We start from the raw sequence: 17,125 nt of genomic DNA, 5'->3' as shown, positions 1-17,125 counted from the left end.
GATATGGATTTCAGATTAAAACTACAATTTCTTCGTAAACTTGGCTTTTCTGATTCTGAGGTTGGAAAATATTTGAAAAACAATGACTTGGACATGTTTCAGTTTTGGAAAGGTTAGAAGCTTCATACTTTGTATCATTAGTTAAGTTTTGTTTTGATCTGTTTGCAGCAATAAATAACAACTCTATGCCGCTTTATAGAGACACAACTTTGTAATACTGGATTTGTAACAGAAATTGTCACTTGTACTTTCACAGTTGTTGACAACAATGATCCAGAAATATTTCTACTTGTACGAGATGAAGTTTATTCGCACAAACGACATGAAAAAGTTGATCAATTTTTGGCTGAAAGCAAATCAAGAAGACTTAAAAGTAAATTAAACTGTGGGTTTAAATTATACCATTGGGCAAGTTTTGTTCTAAATCCAAACCAACCTCATTACTTCTGCCACCATGTTCCTAGATTTCCATTTTTACAGATCGTGAAATTTCTTGGTTTATTTATGGATTTTGTCGATTTTATTCTGATGAGAACTTTTGGAAAGACATGATTATTCGACGAAAGTTTCAGTTACAAGATTCTCAGTTGACAGAAATTGAGAGTGATTACAAGGGAAACTTTGCAGAAAGACAATATCGCATGATGATGATATGGATGAAAGCAAACAGACTAAGTAAAACTTTTACCAAAGTTAAAACATGCTCAGTGCTGATATGTGTCAAAAATGATGTCATTTTGATAGAAATGTATTACTATAAAAACAACTTTCTAATTTGTTTTTGGTTTTCAGAGAATATTGAGAAAGCCATTAATGCAAATGTCATCATTTTATGAGAAAAAGTTTAAAGCTTCTATAAGGCAAATTTTAAATAGCTTATGGATTTGATGTAATGTAGATTGTTAAATACATATGAATTGTTGTAGAAAAATGAGGTAAAATATAGTTAAAAGTGGTTTATTGTTTGCATATCACCATGGCAGCAACTTTTTAGTTTGTTTTTGGTTTTTAGAGAATATTGAGAAAGCCATTATAAAACTGAAGAAGCTTCATCTTGAGATTCCTGAAACATTTGATCTAACATCAAAAACAGGAAGCTCAACTGTAGAAACAGGTTTATTTTGGCTTTTTTGTGTGTTTGGTTCTTACAAAAGTTTGTTTAACTTGTTTTGCCAAGACATGACTAATGGAATTGAAACTTTCAAAGATGGTAGATATAGTCATGTAGATGTGCCTTTTGTTTTGTTGACATGATAGCAACATTTGTCTCGCTTCTGGTTTACGGTTGAGATGGTTTAAAGCAGAGTGGTTGGTCTGCTCACAACCAGATGTTTTACTTGGCGGTCTTTTGGTCATTACAAATCAGTCATTTGTCAGTATTAAACAGTCATTGTCAGCTTGGTGTACTTAAAAATGTCACAAAACATAGTTAAGAATGATTTTTTAGGACCACATCAAAACCTCTTTAATTTTGACATAAACTCCAGAAACAATGATTGAGTTATGCCTAAAAAAGGACTGTGTGCTACTGAAAATTGTTAAAAGGTCCATAATCACTACTGGTTGTTGGGTATAGGTGAAAGGCTACTACAAGTCAGTGGTATACAATTTTCGAAACCAAAGTAATTAGGAACAGTTTGTAATACTGTAATACTATATTCCATTGCTGCAAAATATCTTCTTAATTTGTCATTGTCAGTAATACTGTCTGGGTTTTATAGGAAAAGTTATAATTGTTTTTAAACTTAGAAATTAAATTCTAAGCAAATTGGCAGTATTTTTTTTCACTTTTATTGCTACTTTTGTAGAAATATGTCAATTTTATGATAAAAAAGAAAATAGGAAAAATTTCTGTAGATTTGTTTTAGAATATTAAATTGGTCGGACCTTTGTTACTGTAACCAATATGGATAAACACATGTGTGGGAACTCATTCGTTTTTGTTTGCATAACATCATAACAGGTGATAAGGTGTGTATAGCAGTGGTTCCCAACCTTTTTTAACGTGACCCAAATACTTACTAAAATTTAGTTTCGTGGTTTCTCACGACCCATGGACATGTTATTTTAGTTGTATTTTTGTCTGTAAGATAGGAAAGTTTTTTGAAAAAAAATTACTGCACAAGTTTAGCAAATCAATAACCTTATAACAAACGAACGCTGTTGTTTTTTACGACCAAACATTTCCATTTATTCCGAACTTGGAGCTGAATCGAGGCATTATTTGCCAGACAACGCTCTACTGTGAGCTAACACATTACTTTATGACGTCACAAACAGTTTTAAACATTATCACGACAAGTTGTGATGAAACAAACAATTTAAAGCCCTGGGAAATATAAAAGTAACGCTATGTGGCGTTAAAAACTAGATGCTGTAATTGTCACTAAAACAAGCGACCCAACAGAATGTTCAGGTGACCCAACTTTGGGTCGCGACCCATAGGTTGGGAACCACTGGTGTATAGTATATATAGTATATACAGTAAATGTGTTAAGCACCCCATCTAGTTTTACAATGAAAGGACTTTGCTGTTAGTGTGCTAACTTTGCATGTTTAATAATTTCATTTACACAGCAATTCTGGTTTAAGATGAAACTATTGCTAATTCAACTTTCTAAACAGGATAATAAAGTATAATTGTACATTGTACAAGTTATTCTGTTTTCTTCTGCTAAATGGTGTGTGTATTGTTGTCACACAGATCCATTGCCTGCTGTGCATAATTCCCCAGACATGAAACATCATGAGACAGAAACTGAAGATTCAGATTCTGACAGTTCAGTAGATTCTGATGATGGAAATAAAGTCAATGAATTAGGTTGGTGAAAAAATTGTTGCTTGCAAACATTGCAAGGTGAGATCATTATTATTCTTTCAAAACTTGCTTAATATTCTTACAAATAGGTAAATGAAATGGATGAAATTAGAATATGTAATTTATTGCTTTTCACTTCGTAGCCCCATGATTTACCCCACTAGTCCTCTAAAATGGGTGAAATTTGTAATTACTGTTAGTTTTGTTCCATGCATTTTAGTGCTTGAATGATTTTATGTGGCAACTTGGTTGATCTTTTACTCCGCATGTTTAGTTCAGTTGTTGTTTGGTTTTCTTATATGGCTTGCCCATGTTGAATACTTTGAATATGTTTTATTTATTTTTACTAATAACTTGTTTATTATTCTATTTGAATAATATAAAATAATAAGTAAAAATTGGTAGCAGATGATGTCTGAAAAGATGCCTCTAAAATTAAGTGGCTATTTATTTTGGAGGAATAAGGTGGAAAATGTGGCAATTCATTACGCCTGTTCCTAAAAAAAACATGCAATTGTTGTCATACTAGAAGCATTTAAAGGTAATACAAAAGCGGAAAAAGCTGCGCATATACTGCTAATACAACCTTTACTCATTTAAAAAAAAAGAAATGATGTCATTGAATGACTATGTGTTAGAGCAGGGTGGGCAATTAATTTTTAAAATGGGCCAAATAAGATAACTGACTTGTGTTGGTGGGCCAAACCAACAATAACTTTAACTAAAGCATTGAATTTGGCAAATCAATTTCACATTAAAGCTCACCATGTTGTGAAAATCAGACAATTTGTGTGTTTTTCTGATACCCGCTGTATTATTTTGGATACAAAATGGCTGCATAGGTTTTGTTGTGTACAAAGTGTTGGACAACTGTTTAAATAGACGTTGACCAGCGTCACATGCAGCTATTTGCCTACACAGATATGTCATTAAGTAAATATATGTAAAAAAACAATGGCAGTCTTTTCAAAAGAAAAGCAACACTGCCCTATTTCATGCACAAGATAATCAGGCTGCTTTTTCTGTTATAATTTAATTGACCTTACCTGGACCAGACAGGGACAACCAACAGCCCGCTTGTGTCCCATGGAATGTAAAATACCCCGGTCTGTGTTAGAGTTTCAACATTTGGTTTATAAGCTTAAACTTCAGGATATGAGGTTGCCAAACACAATCTTAGCTTTTAAGCTATGAGATGGATTAAATTTATGCTCGAATGACCAACAGCTGAGTCTTGCCAGTCGCGACTTAAAACATCCAAACCTACCTTCAATTTTGTCAGACAGTCTTTCGGTACTGGATGAGAGCTATGGGACAATGAAGTCGCACTTGGCGGCATTACATACTGCAAGAAAGGCATTTATAAAAGCTCAAACTTCAGAAAAAATTAGCTATGCATTGCATAAACAGAAACGGACAGACTTTTAACATTAGCAATCAAGTGTACTATAAATGTGATGATCAAGCTAAATGGAGGGGGACAAAGTTTGGGTCAAGATGGAAAAAAAGTTGCTATTACCTGATATGGTGGACAATTTATTAAAGCTCATGTTTGTTATGGGAAAGCAAAACATAACACACCAGGGAATCATCAATTTGATATATAACATAACTACACAACTTCCAGTCTGTCTTTTAATTAATAATGATTTAACTGACAATGAAGATTCTTTCTACCACAGGCTCATTTCCCAGAACTAACTTCTTGATTGTTGATTAATGTTTTGCATATAAAAGCAGTTTTTAGATGGTGAAGGATCATGTTGTAGTGATAAAGTTTTAGGTAGACCTAGTAGAGGCAATGTGAAAGTTTAAAAATTCATTTAATGTAGAGTATGTTACTTTCAGTTCTTGTTAAGTCATAATTAACATGGGTTAGTTTCGATAATGTAGAGTGTCTGTTTTTCCAGTTTCGAAATGACTTGTCTGTTTTGCCAGAAACTGTTGATATTATTGATGAAGTTTACGATACTGATATTTCTTTCCAAGTAGCAAAAGAAGAAGAATAAAAAAGCTGGAAGAGTAATGGTGTGTAAAAAACTACACCTTACAAAAATCAAAAGTGTATCTCTGTATCTGGGTTTGCACTGCCAAAGAGCATGAACAAGGAGTAAAAGCAAATGCTAGACTTGTTGCCTGGGGATTCGAAGAGATATTCATTAGTTTTGTGTTTACATGGTCATGTTTGTTTATCTGTATAGCAAAGCATGGCCTTCAAATTACAATTTTTAGTGTCTTAGTTGTACAATAACCCAACGTTCATGTTTTAAATGAAGTTGAAGTTTTGTGCTGTTAAAATGATACAATTAAAGACTTTTACTGCAAACAGGTTTTAATATCAGTTATTGCCTTACTTAACTAATCAGTGTCAGTCTATCTTAGTCTCTCATAAAAACAACTGGCAGATTTCTTGACAAACAAAACTGCATCTCCTTTAGCTCTTTCACTATATTTAGATAATGGATAAATAAAAATAACTGTACTGTTTGTTGTTAACTTTGTTTGCCAAATGAATTTATTTATCTTGTGTTTATTTATTCATGACTAATTCTAATACTTATGTGATTTTGTTTATGTGGCAACTTGGTTGATACCTAACTCAGCATATTTAGTTCCGTTCTTGTTTGGTTAACTTTTTTGACTTGCCTATGTGAAATACTTTGCATATGTTTCATATTTATATTTATCAAAAACTTGGTTATCATTCTCTTTGAATCAGGTAATTGAATAAGTTAACCATTACTTCCTGTTTGAAATGAAATTTATACAGTTTGTAGGATATGTCAATTTTAGGTGTTAACTTTTGTGTTTCACACTGTAGCAGCTCCTTCATATAAAAAATATTAGATTTTTTTTAAAACAAGTTTTTAATTGAGTAAATTTGAACAGTGTATAGAATACATTGTCATTATCATGTTTTAACCTAACCTTACCATTTCTCAAGCAATATCTGAAGTGAATGAGATTAGATAATGTGTGCTATATATATAACATCTTTATTTCAGCAAAATATTCTCTTTGTTTGACCTCACATCATGAAACTTTCTCGCGAGTAGATCCCGAAATACATTATTTACATCTCTGCATGAGAGGACCCATAAGCGTCTGTCTGCAGAACAAATTAAAAAAATTGATTAACAGGGGACCTAACACAAACTGATTATAGGGAGTATACAAATGTTTTAAAATAGGTCATATAGTTTGTGCAATGGCAATATGTGCTAAGCCACCCTTCAAGTTTTAGTTAATCATTTAAATTCAAAGAATATTTACACTGCCCATCACACTGCCAAAATAAAGTCCTGGAATAAATAACTACTTTGCTAACCAAGTTTTGATGCTTGGCATTAAAGTTTGCCTTTTTTTACAGTTGACACCACCGCGGAAAAATTACAACAGCATCTGACTACAATAGTAGATGAAAAATGTGGGGGAGAATATGGAAGAGCAGTGGAACCAGTTGATCTTGTGCTTGTAAAATATACTGGACAGAAAGACAATGATCCTGAAAATCAATGGCAACAAACAGCTAGAGTGGTAGATGAAGGAAATGAATTGAAAGATGACATAACAGTTGAAAACATGTTTGAAAGAGCAAAGATTGAAGCAGGGGACATCAAAAAAAATAAAAAGTCAGTTGGCATCATTGGTGCAGTTGGAGTGGGAAAGAGCACATTGACAAAAGTTATCATTCGAAAAATTTTGAAGAAAGAAATTCTTTCCAATGCTTCATTTGTATTTTACATCAAAGTGGATTCCATCAACCTTGAGCAAAAAACAGATTTATTTGAACTGCTTTTCTCATCACTAATTGCAGACGGAAGTCTTTTAATAGATGAGGCAGAAAAAAATCAGCTGGTTAATTTCATCTTAGAAGATCCTAATACTGTAGTGATCATTGATGGCCTGGATGAAGCCAAAACCGAAAACTTACATTCATATCCACTTGTATCACCATTTAAACAGGCCAAACCAATGGCACTAGTATTTAACATTCTAAATGGCAAACTGCTGAACCATGCTTTTAAGCTGGTAACATCACGGATTACTCAGTTTATTGATGCTTCTCCAGAATACAGACCAAAATTTGTTTTGGAAATTTTGGGTTTAGCACCAAGTGAACAGCAAAAACTTGCTAGGTGTGTATGTGGTGCACAGTTTGACAGAGTTTGGAAAATCTTCCAAGACAATCCAGCTTTGTTAGAATGCTGTGTAGTACCTGTCAACATGCTTATGGCTCTTACCTTTCTGTTGGGAGGAGGAGGAACTTCGGGTAATATCACACTCACAGGTGTTTACATTGCAATATTGAACAGATACATTCGTTCAAAGCATTGTTCGTTTGAAAAAGGCATGGATGTGGTTAAGAAGCTTTGCCATCTGGCATTTGATGGGTGGCAAAAAAACAAATACCTATTTTCTGATGGTGACTTAGAGCAGTTTAAGATTCCATTGGCAACACAACAAGCATTTGTCAATGCAGCTGTAGATTCAGAGTATGGTCTTGCAATTCAGATTTTGCAACAAGACAAAGTTAGCTACTTTGTTCATCGCTCCTGGCAAGAGTTATTGGTTGCACTCAGACTTGTTTTCTTTATGTCATTGAATGAGTTCAAATCCTTCCTTAAAAATGCTTTCGAATCTGGAGATTTAGAAAATGTTGTAAAGTTTTGTTTTGGCATTTGCAAAGAAATTGTGTTTGAAAAAGCAAGACGACTTTCTCCTGCAGTACAAGCTGATGAAATCAAAGAGAAGAAAAAGTTTCTTGGTTTAATTGCTGAATCCAAAGCAAAGAAACTGTCAGAGAGTGTAACTGAAAGGGAAGAAAAACATGACATGCAAAAGTGGTTACATCTTTTTGCATGTTTAAATGAACTTGGCAGTGATGATATTAGCTTACCTGTGACCAAACTTCTACCAAATGCCGCTTACAGTTTTGGTTCAGTATTTTCATCTGATATCACAAACATGGCTTCACTTTACAAACTTAACAACACCACTCTGAATTTGAATTTTGTTTATCTGTCTGTTATTGGAAATGCTTTACAGAATTTTGGAAAATTCGTGCAAGAACACAGAGTTAAAGTTAGTATGATAACTGGATATTGTCAACATGTTTCAGAATTAGTTCCTTTGCCACACCTAGGCCTTATGCTTTGTAATATTGACAAGTTATATATTTTTTGTAATTATGGGTCCCCTTCCCTGAAGGGGACACATATTGATTTTACTCAAAATGTTTTTTTTTTTTTTTCTTTTTTTTTCTTTTTTTTTCTTCTACCCAAAGTTTGTCCGACTCGTTTTTCCATCAAATCCTTGATGGATTTGGATGAAATTTACACAGATGGTAGATGTAGTTATGTAGATGTGCATCCCACTTTGTTTTTGTTGATAACCCCAGTATTTACCCCGCTAGCCCCCTAAAATGGGTATTTTTCCCCCCGAAGTTTGTCCGACTCGTTTTTTTATCAAATGTTTGATGGATTTGGCTGAAATTTACACAGATGGTAGATGTAGTTATGTAGATGTGCATCCCACTTTATTTTTGTTGATAACCCCGTTATTTACCCCATTAGCCCCCTAAAATGGGTGAGTTTTTAAACAGTGCCAGAATTGGCTGAAATTTGGATGTCTTGTATAGTATGCCATTTATATGTGTCGATTGTTGCGTTCAACCCTGTAGTCCTAACATTTACCCCACAAGCCCCTAAAGTGTAAAACGTATTTGTATGTTACTGGTCACCACAAACGTAAGATTTCTTTGGAGCAATAGTGTTACAAGGGCAACCAGTTGTATGTTGCTCATTGGTGGGTTGCTTGGTGGTTGTTTTTGCGCCATGGCAGTTTGGGGCTTGTTAACAGCCCTATGACGTCAGAAACATTAACATTTGTTGCTCAAAACACCTCTAGTGGTCAAAATTTTAAACATTGGCGGATTGGGCTGAAATTTGGCAGTACTATTGATTGAGTCATTGTGGTTTTTGCATATTTTTTAGTTTGTGTGTCGAACCCAATTAGTTGCTCTACAAGCCCCCTAAAATGGGTCAGTTTTTTAAAACGTTAAATAGGACATACTTCAAACAATATCTGGGGTGAATCTAATTTTATAGCTTGTATTCTACATAGTATTATTATTTAAGCCCAGTGCCGATCACTGTGTTTTACCTTACATCACCCGACTTTCTCATGGTTTTCTCTTGAATTGCATTATTTTCAACTTTACATGTGTGGGGACCCATGAGTTTTTGCCTGCAGAAACGACTAAAGTTATAAAAGACGATGGCTAATATGGGACCCAATACAAAATAAGCATAGGAAATATATTTATGTTTTAAAATAGGTTATAGTGTATATGCAAGGGCAATTTGTGCTAAGCCACTCTTCTAGTTTGTATAAGCCTATTTAATTCTGGTATTAAGGTCTATAGGCTGTTGTATTCCTGTATAAACATCTTTGTTACATTTCAAAAGATCTTTAAACTTGAAAACTTTTGAACTGGAAAAAGTACAACCTGGGAACATGTTTTTACAATATTATACTTTTTAAGAAGTAAAAAAGTTGCAGTAAATAATAATTACCAAAAACTTGACTATAGTGTTTAGATGATGCATAATATTTATCGTATGGTGCAGTAAAGAAAAATGTTAGAGTCAAACATAATGTTTGATTTATTAAAAACATTTGATTTTTTCTGATAACATATCTGTGGTTAAAGGGATTTCCGACAGTTTCGAAAGTATATGTTTGTAAGATGCATTAACATTACCCTATTCTTTTATTGCTGTGAGATTATAGTGAGAAAATTGATGTAACATTAATTTTTTCGAAACATTTGTGGCTTTTCTCAATAAAATGTTTGCAGTTTAGGGGAATTCCCACAGATTGGTGTCACTTGTTTTAAAAAATATTTGTAATTTTGTGGTTGCACTTTTAGTTTATTAATATCAGTTGTATCAACTGATAATTTTATTGTCCATTTATCAACATTTGGTTTGTCAAATAAAGTTTTAGCTATTTCAGATTGATCGCTTCTATTTACAACGTTGTCCTGATGAACAACTGCAGTTTGCTGGAAGCTTCCTTCCTCAAGTGGAGAGATTTTATGTTGATGCATTTGATTCCCTTCATATTTCAACAGTAAGTTTTATTTCTAATAAAGTTGTTGTAAAAAACTAGATTATAGGGTAATCCACCGAATACATTTTAAATTATATGAATTATGATTGTGCACAAAAACTAGTATAACACCACAGCAGCACAAAACTAGTGACGCAGAATCAGAAACACCTGCCGAAACCTCATGGCAGGAAATACACCAATACAAAAACATATTTTTCTACAGAATGCATTAACATTGGCCAGAAGCATTAAAGATGGACTTCTGCAAATTGATCACCCACATCAGGTTTGCTATACTTACTAATATTAACTTTAGAAGATGAAAATAAAATCACATTTGGCCAGGGACCAAGCACTGCAACAATTTAACTCTGAAAACTCTAGTTTTGCTTTAGCTTATTTATTTCGGTTCAAACAATAATATTTTTTCGCATAATTATTGTGCTATTTGCTTTTCTTAATATTAGGAAATTGTTTTATATGACATAGCACAAACTGTATGTTATTTTGTAGAAGTTAAACCCACATCTTAGGCAAACCAGATCATAGCCACAGTTGAACAGGCATGCAGTTTTGTTACACATTACTGGGAAACCATCATATGTTATTTCCTCTTAATGTTCTTGTTTTTGCTCTGGTACCTGATTATCTGTCCCCTCCCATGAAGGGGACACATATTGATTTTACTCAAATTGTTTTTTCTTTTGTTTTCTTCCTTTTTTTTCTCCCCAAAGTTTGTCCGACTCGTTTTTCCATCAAATGTTTGATGGATTTGGCTGAAATTTGCACAGATGGTAGATATAGTTATGTAGATGTGCATCCCACTTTGTTTTTGTTGATAACCTCAGTATTTACTTCGCTAGCCCCCTAAAATGTGTATTTTTTTCTCGAAGTTTGTCCGACTCGTCTTTCCATCAAATGTTTCATGGATTTGGCTGAAATTTACACAGATGGTAGATATAGTTATGTAGATGTGCATCCCACTTTGTTTTGTTGATAACCCCAGTATTTACCCCCGAGCCCCCTAAAATGGGTGAGTCTTTAAACAGTGTCAGAATTGGCTGGAAATTGGATTTCTTGTATAGTATGCCATTTATAGGTGTCAATTGTGGTGTTCAACTCTGTAGTCCTGACATTTGCACCACAAGCCTCTAAAGTGTGTATGGTACTGGGCACCACAAACGAAAGATTTCTTTGGAGCAATAGTGTTACAAGGGCAACCAATTGTTTGTTGCTTGTTGGTGGGTTTCTTGGTGGTCGTTTTTGCGCCATGGCAGTTAGGGGCTTGTTAACAGCCCTATGACGTCAGAAACATTATCCGTTGTTGCTCAAAACACCTCTAGTGGTCAAAATTTTAAACATTGGTGGATTGAGCTGAAATTTTGCAATGCTGTTGATTGAGTCATTGTGGTTTTTATATATTTTTTAGTTTGTGTGTCGAACCCATTTAGTTACCCTACTAGCCCCCTAATATGGATCAGTTTTTTTAAAACGTTAAATAGTACATACTTTAACCAGTATCTGGGGTGAATCTAATTTTATAGTTTGTATTCTACATAGTATTATTATTTAAGCCCAGTGCCGATCACCTTTTTGCATGGTTATCTCTTGATATGCATTATCTACAACTTTGCATGCGTGGGGACCCATGAGTTTTTGCCTGCGGAAACGACTAAAGTTGTAAAATACAGTGACTAATATGGGACCCAATGCAAAATAAGCATAGAAAATATATTTATGTTTTAAAATAGGTTATAGTGTATATGCAAGGGCAATATGTGCTAAGCCACCCTTCTAGTGTTACCTGCTTTGTGTTTGACAGCTGGAGAGGTTGGTGTTGGATGGCATACCCTTTGGAGATGAAGGTGTGAGCATACTAAGCAGTGGGATGGGCAAAGTAGCTGAACTTTATATGAGAGGCATTCGCATGACATCAGTTGGTGCTGTTAAGTTGGGTGAACATCTTAAAATGGAAACTTCGCAGTCCATGGTAACTTTGAATTTGTTTAAACAATATTGGTGAAATGTAAAATTGTTGTTGTGTAAAACATACATCATTGTTTAGGTTAGATTGAATATCAGTGACAATAAAGTGGGTGACATTGGAGCTTGTGCAATTACCAAGTCAATCCACAAAATGAAAAGGCTTGAAATGGATGATTGTGGAATCACATGTAAAGGAATGCCAGGCATCACTCAAAACATCCTAAACTCTCAAACTAAAGTTTGTCACTGTTACTTTTGATAAAAATATAGTTTGGCTTAATTGTGATAAAATGAAAAATAGATGTTTGGGTTAACATAACTGTTCACATTTTAGTATTTAAACTGTATTATAATATTGTGGTGTGTTTTTGTAAAATAACTAAACTAGTTGTTCCTGCTTAGATTCCCTACTTGGATTTGTCATATAACAAGTTTGGTGATGATGGGGCCCAGGAACTTGGAAAATGTTTGCATCTGGTGGGAAAGCTTTGTTTGGTTGGTTGTGACATCACTTCCATTGGTGCAGATCTTTTGACTGGTTGGTAGTAGTGGTAGCTTGTACTTTAGTCTAGGTATTAGGAAAATGATTTAAAATTTGATGACCAGGTTATTATACTCTTTGACAGCAAAAACAGGGGTAAAAATAGTTAGTTAACCGAGTCTGGTAATTATGGGTCCTCTTCCCTGAAGGGGACACATATTGATTTTATTTAAAATGTTTTTGTTTTGTTTTTCTTTTTTTTTCTTCTACCCAAAGTTTGTCCGACTCGTTTTTCCATCAAATCCTTGATGGATTTGGATGAAATTTACACAGATTGTAGATGTAGTTATTTAGATGTGCATCCCACTTTGTTTTTGTTGATAACCCCAGTATTTACCCCACTAGCCCCCTAAAATGTTTTTCTTTTCCAAAGTTGTCAAACTCGTTTTTCCATCAAATGTTTGATGGATTTGGCTGAAATTTACGCAGATGGTAGATGTAGTTATGTAGATGTGCATCCCACTTTGTTTTTGTTGATAACCCCAGTATTTACCCCGCTCGCCCCCTAAAATGGGTGTTTTTACCCCGAAGTTTGTCCAACTCGTTTTACCATCAAATGTTTGATGGATTTGGCTGAAATTTCCACAGATGGTAGATATAGTTATGTAGATATGCATCCCACTTTGTTTTGTTGATAACCCTGTTATTTACCCTGTTAGCCCCCTAAAATGGGTGAGTTTTTAAACAGTGTCAGAATTGGCTGAAATTTGGATTTCTTGTATCGTATGCCATTTATATGTGTCGATTGTTGCGTTCAACCTTGTAGTCCTAACATTTACCCCACAAGACCCTAAAGTGTAAAACGTATTTGTATGTTACTGGTCACTACAAACGAAAGATTTCTTTGAAACAATAGTGTTACAAGGGCAACCAGTTGTATGTTGCTCATTGGTGGGTTGCTTGGTGGTTGTTTTTGCGCCATGGCAGTTAGGGGCTTGTTAACAGCCCTATGACGTCAGAAACATTGGCAGTTGTTGCTCAAAACACCTCTAGTGGTCGAAATTTTAAACATTGGCAGATTGGGCTGAAATTTTGCAGTACTATTGATTGAGTCATTGTGGTTTTTACATATTTTTTAGTTTGTGTGTCGAACCCAATTAGTTGCTTTACTAGCCCCCTAAAATGGGTCAGTTTTTTAAAACGTTAAGTAGGACATACTTCAAACCATACTTGGGGTGAATCTAATTTTATAGCTTGTATTCTACATAGTATTATTATTTAAGCCCAGTGCCGATCACTGTGTTTTACCTTACATCACCCGACTTTCTCATGGTTTTCTCTTGAATTGCATTATTTTCAACTTTACATGTGTGGGGACCCATGAGTTTTTGCCTGCAGAAACGACTAAAGTTATAAAAGACGATGGCTAATATGGGACCCAATACAAAATAAGCATAGGAAATATATTTATGTTTTAAAATAGGTTATAGTGTATATGCAAGGGCAATATGTGCTAAGCCACCCTTCTAGTTTAATTTTAAATCATTTTTCTATCTTAAATCTTTCTATCTACCCATAACTGTGTTTATAACCTTGATCAATTGGTAATTGCTGGTTTGTGGCAGTTGATCTGGCACTAAAGATTTTACACAATAAGCAAAACCTCATAAACACAGAAACGTTATGACATAAAGTATAAATCTCAAAGAATAATGTGTAGAGAAAAAATCTACACAGACATTTTGGTTGTTTTCCCAGTGTTCTGAATAATCTCCTAGCTTGTTTATTTTATCTTGTACTTTGTTTTTTTAGATGAAAGAGCTTAGGCTTGATAGACAGATGAAGAGTTGCATGTTAAAAGTAAAGAAACTTATGTTCTAAACCAGCTGAAAGAACTTTGAAAATACAACAATGCATATATTTTGGTGTCTCTTGGGCAGAAAAAAAACAGTTACTTCAAACTATTTTATGCATGTCAATACTATTTATTGTAACTATTTGTTGTTTTAAAATGTGGCCATGGTGTCAACAATGCAGAATGTTTTACTTTTATTTTTTGTCCTCCATCACATGAAAATGTTAGCTTTGTACATTTCCTAATAGATTTTAATCATTGAATATTTTTACCGATTTTTATTTTTTGTAATATAAGTAAAATCAACATGAGCTCATCCATCAGTGTATTTTCATTCCTTTCAACATATTTTTCCTACTTGCTGTTGTTGTTTGTGTTTTGTTGTGTAGCTCTTCATCCTTAACTTTTTTATTATGTGTTGAGAGAGTGGCTTCAATAAATGCAATGTAAAACACGTTTCTAATTTGTTCAACTGATTTTACTTGACACTTTTTTCCAAATTGCTTTATATATCAAATTTTTTCCACTGTATGTAACTCTAAATTAAATTATTTAATGTTTTTTTAAGATATAATATTATAGATATATTATTTAAAGATATACTGTATTTTGTTTTATTGAAATTTTTGATTTTGTTAAGTATCAGTTTGACGTTTTGTGATATGCAGGCTTTATGTGAAAAAAATTTCCACTGTATGTTTGATTTTTGCTATTTTTACGTTTGTATGATACTTAAATATACATGTGTCAATTAAAAACCTGCTCCTATGTAAACTCTGGAATTTTTCGTGATTGGTGTATTTGAAACATTTATGATGTAAATAGGATTGATGTAAAAGTATTTGTACAAACTTATTGATGTGAAACACACAATAATATTTCCAAGTGTTCCCTGCAACATCTGAGATCGACTCCCACCATCCCCTGCACACTGCTCAATCAAATCGCAACATTTCAAAACTTTTTATAAACACATTTGGTTTCGATAGTTTGACGCAACAGTTGGCTGTTTTGTCAAATGCGTCGCAAAAAAGTAATTTTGCCTTTTTTTGTGTATGGCGACGTCTTGTGGATTAAGTTTAAGGTAACAAACTTCCCCCAAGTGGCGCAATAAATCAGTGGAATTGTCCTAACTTATTGGCCGAATGGTCTGGCGCGTCTGACCCACTACAGACATAAAAAACCTTGATCGGAAGCGTCCTGGATTCGAACCCTGTAAAAAAAACACTGGCAAACAAACCACGAACTTACAGACAAACGTAAATTCGCCGGTATTTGACCCGGGCTTATCCCGTGGTTGTATCTTGTAATAAATCATCACCGGTTTGTGAATACGACTAGGGAGTTTTTCTAGAGACGATTCTATTCCTTAGAAACAAGTTGTTATATTTTGAATTGAGTCTCTTTAACTTGGTAAAAGAAAACACAGCGACAAAATCACCCAGTCGGAAATAGCTGCGCAACGTTTTTTTTCACGGGTTTCAAACCTAGGACACTCCCGGCGACTAATCCCGATGAGGTTTTTCATGTCTGTCAGGCGCGCCAGACCATTCGGCCATGTTCCTGCCCTTGAAATGTTATGGAAACCAAAACGTTGGAGGGCACCATCGGTGGATAGTGGCTTAACGCTCTTCAGCTACATCGTACCATTAACAGAACACGACAATCTGACAGGGAAGAACAACCCTGGTTGCGTTTGACGTGAAGAGGTATTTGTTTAATAGAATATACGCTAGTTGTCATTATTTCGAAAAGCTTATTCCATATCCACGCACTTAATTAGAAAAGTAAGTTTACTTCTCTACGTCAGGGGTATCCAAACTGTTTTTAATAGGGGCCAATTTTTGTCAGGTGAAGGCGCCCGCTGGCCAACGTTTTTTTGCAAAGTTTTTAACGGAAAAACTATAACACAAAAAACACGGCATTTAGGGAAATTTTTGGATTTGTTACGTCATTACCATGTATACTTTCTTTTACTGGAAAATAATGTTCCTATAAGGTAAATAATGTTCCATGAAAAAGCTCGGGCCACACGCAACAAAAATTGAAACAACTGCTGGGGGGCACTTGAAATGCCGTCGCGGGCTGCATTTGGTCCATGGGCCGCACTTTAGACAACCCTGCTCAATCGGAATGAAACATAAAACATTGTGTATAGGTTCAACTTTAAACGGTTCACCACTGTGCCTGCGTATCTCTTTTGCTAGATCCCAGTTATGAATTTATGTTTATCTGAATAGCCTAGTGTTTGGGTTGATTCAGTTTCAGATATCTTTAAAGTTTAAATTGTGTTCGAAATGTCGTTTTGTGAAAGTTTGACGCTCAATGAATCATGTTATATCGTTTTTGTTAATATTTTGTAAGCTATTAGGGTAACTATATATTGTTTTATTCCTACGTTTTCCTTTAATTTACCGTACCTTTAAGTGTGCAGTCATTCGTGACGGTGATTGATTCTCTGGTGATTCTATGGTTGTTGTTAGTTGGAGGTGGAAGTACATTGTTGTGCTGGTGTGAAATAAAATGGAGAAACAATTCTACAGTGACGAGCACTCTGTACCCAACAGTGCTGAAATATATTGTGAGTAAATTATAATTAGCGGAGAATGTTGTCTGAAGAGTGAAATGCGTGAATTGACGCATCATGTCGCCGAACTGCTACGGTGTAGCTGCAGCGCGTTTAATTATGATTCAACAATTGTTAAAGGTACGTGGAATTATAACTCACTAGTGGATGCGCTGGATAAACGATTTCGACAAACCTTTCTTATGGCAGTCGCAGCCGTTTGGAGATTGTTGTATTTTTTTTCACGGGGTTCGAAACCAGGACACTCCCGTGGACAAATCCCGATCAGGTTTTTTATGT

The 17,125-nt window shown here is 34.5% G+C and overlaps 1 protein-coding gene across 1 annotated transcript; it reads left to right on the top strand.

Annotated features, from left to right (window-relative positions):
• Positions 1 to 3: 3 nt before the first annotated feature.
• On the top strand, positions 4 to 15,219 carry LOC145214677 (NACHT, LRR and PYD domains-containing protein 3-like). Its single transcript, XM_080083255.1, has 12 exons — positions 4 to 112; positions 257 to 385; positions 481 to 675; positions 1,013 to 1,114; positions 2,705 to 2,821; positions 6,189 to 7,903; positions 9,839 to 9,955; positions 10,161 to 10,223; positions 11,760 to 11,927; positions 12,003 to 12,161; positions 12,326 to 12,461; positions 14,217 to 15,219. Exons 1-12 carry the CDS (start codon positions 4 to 6, stop codon positions 14,228 to 14,230), a joined length of 3,024 nt encoding a protein of 1,007 aa, XP_079939381.1. The 3' UTR covers positions 14,231 to 15,219.
• Positions 15,220 to 17,125: the final 1,906 nt, after the last annotated feature.

The sequence above is a fragment of the Phallusia mammillata genome, chromosome 2, assembly GCF_965637545.1.
Source record: "Phallusia mammillata chromosome 2, kaPhaMamm4.hap1.1, whole genome shotgun sequence".
In the NCBI taxonomy this organism is placed as follows: Eukaryota; Metazoa; Chordata; class Ascidiacea; order Phlebobranchia; family Ascidiidae; genus Phallusia; species Phallusia mammillata.
Note: the sequence above shows the minus strand (reverse complement) of the source record. Positions and strands in the feature narration are given on the sequence as shown.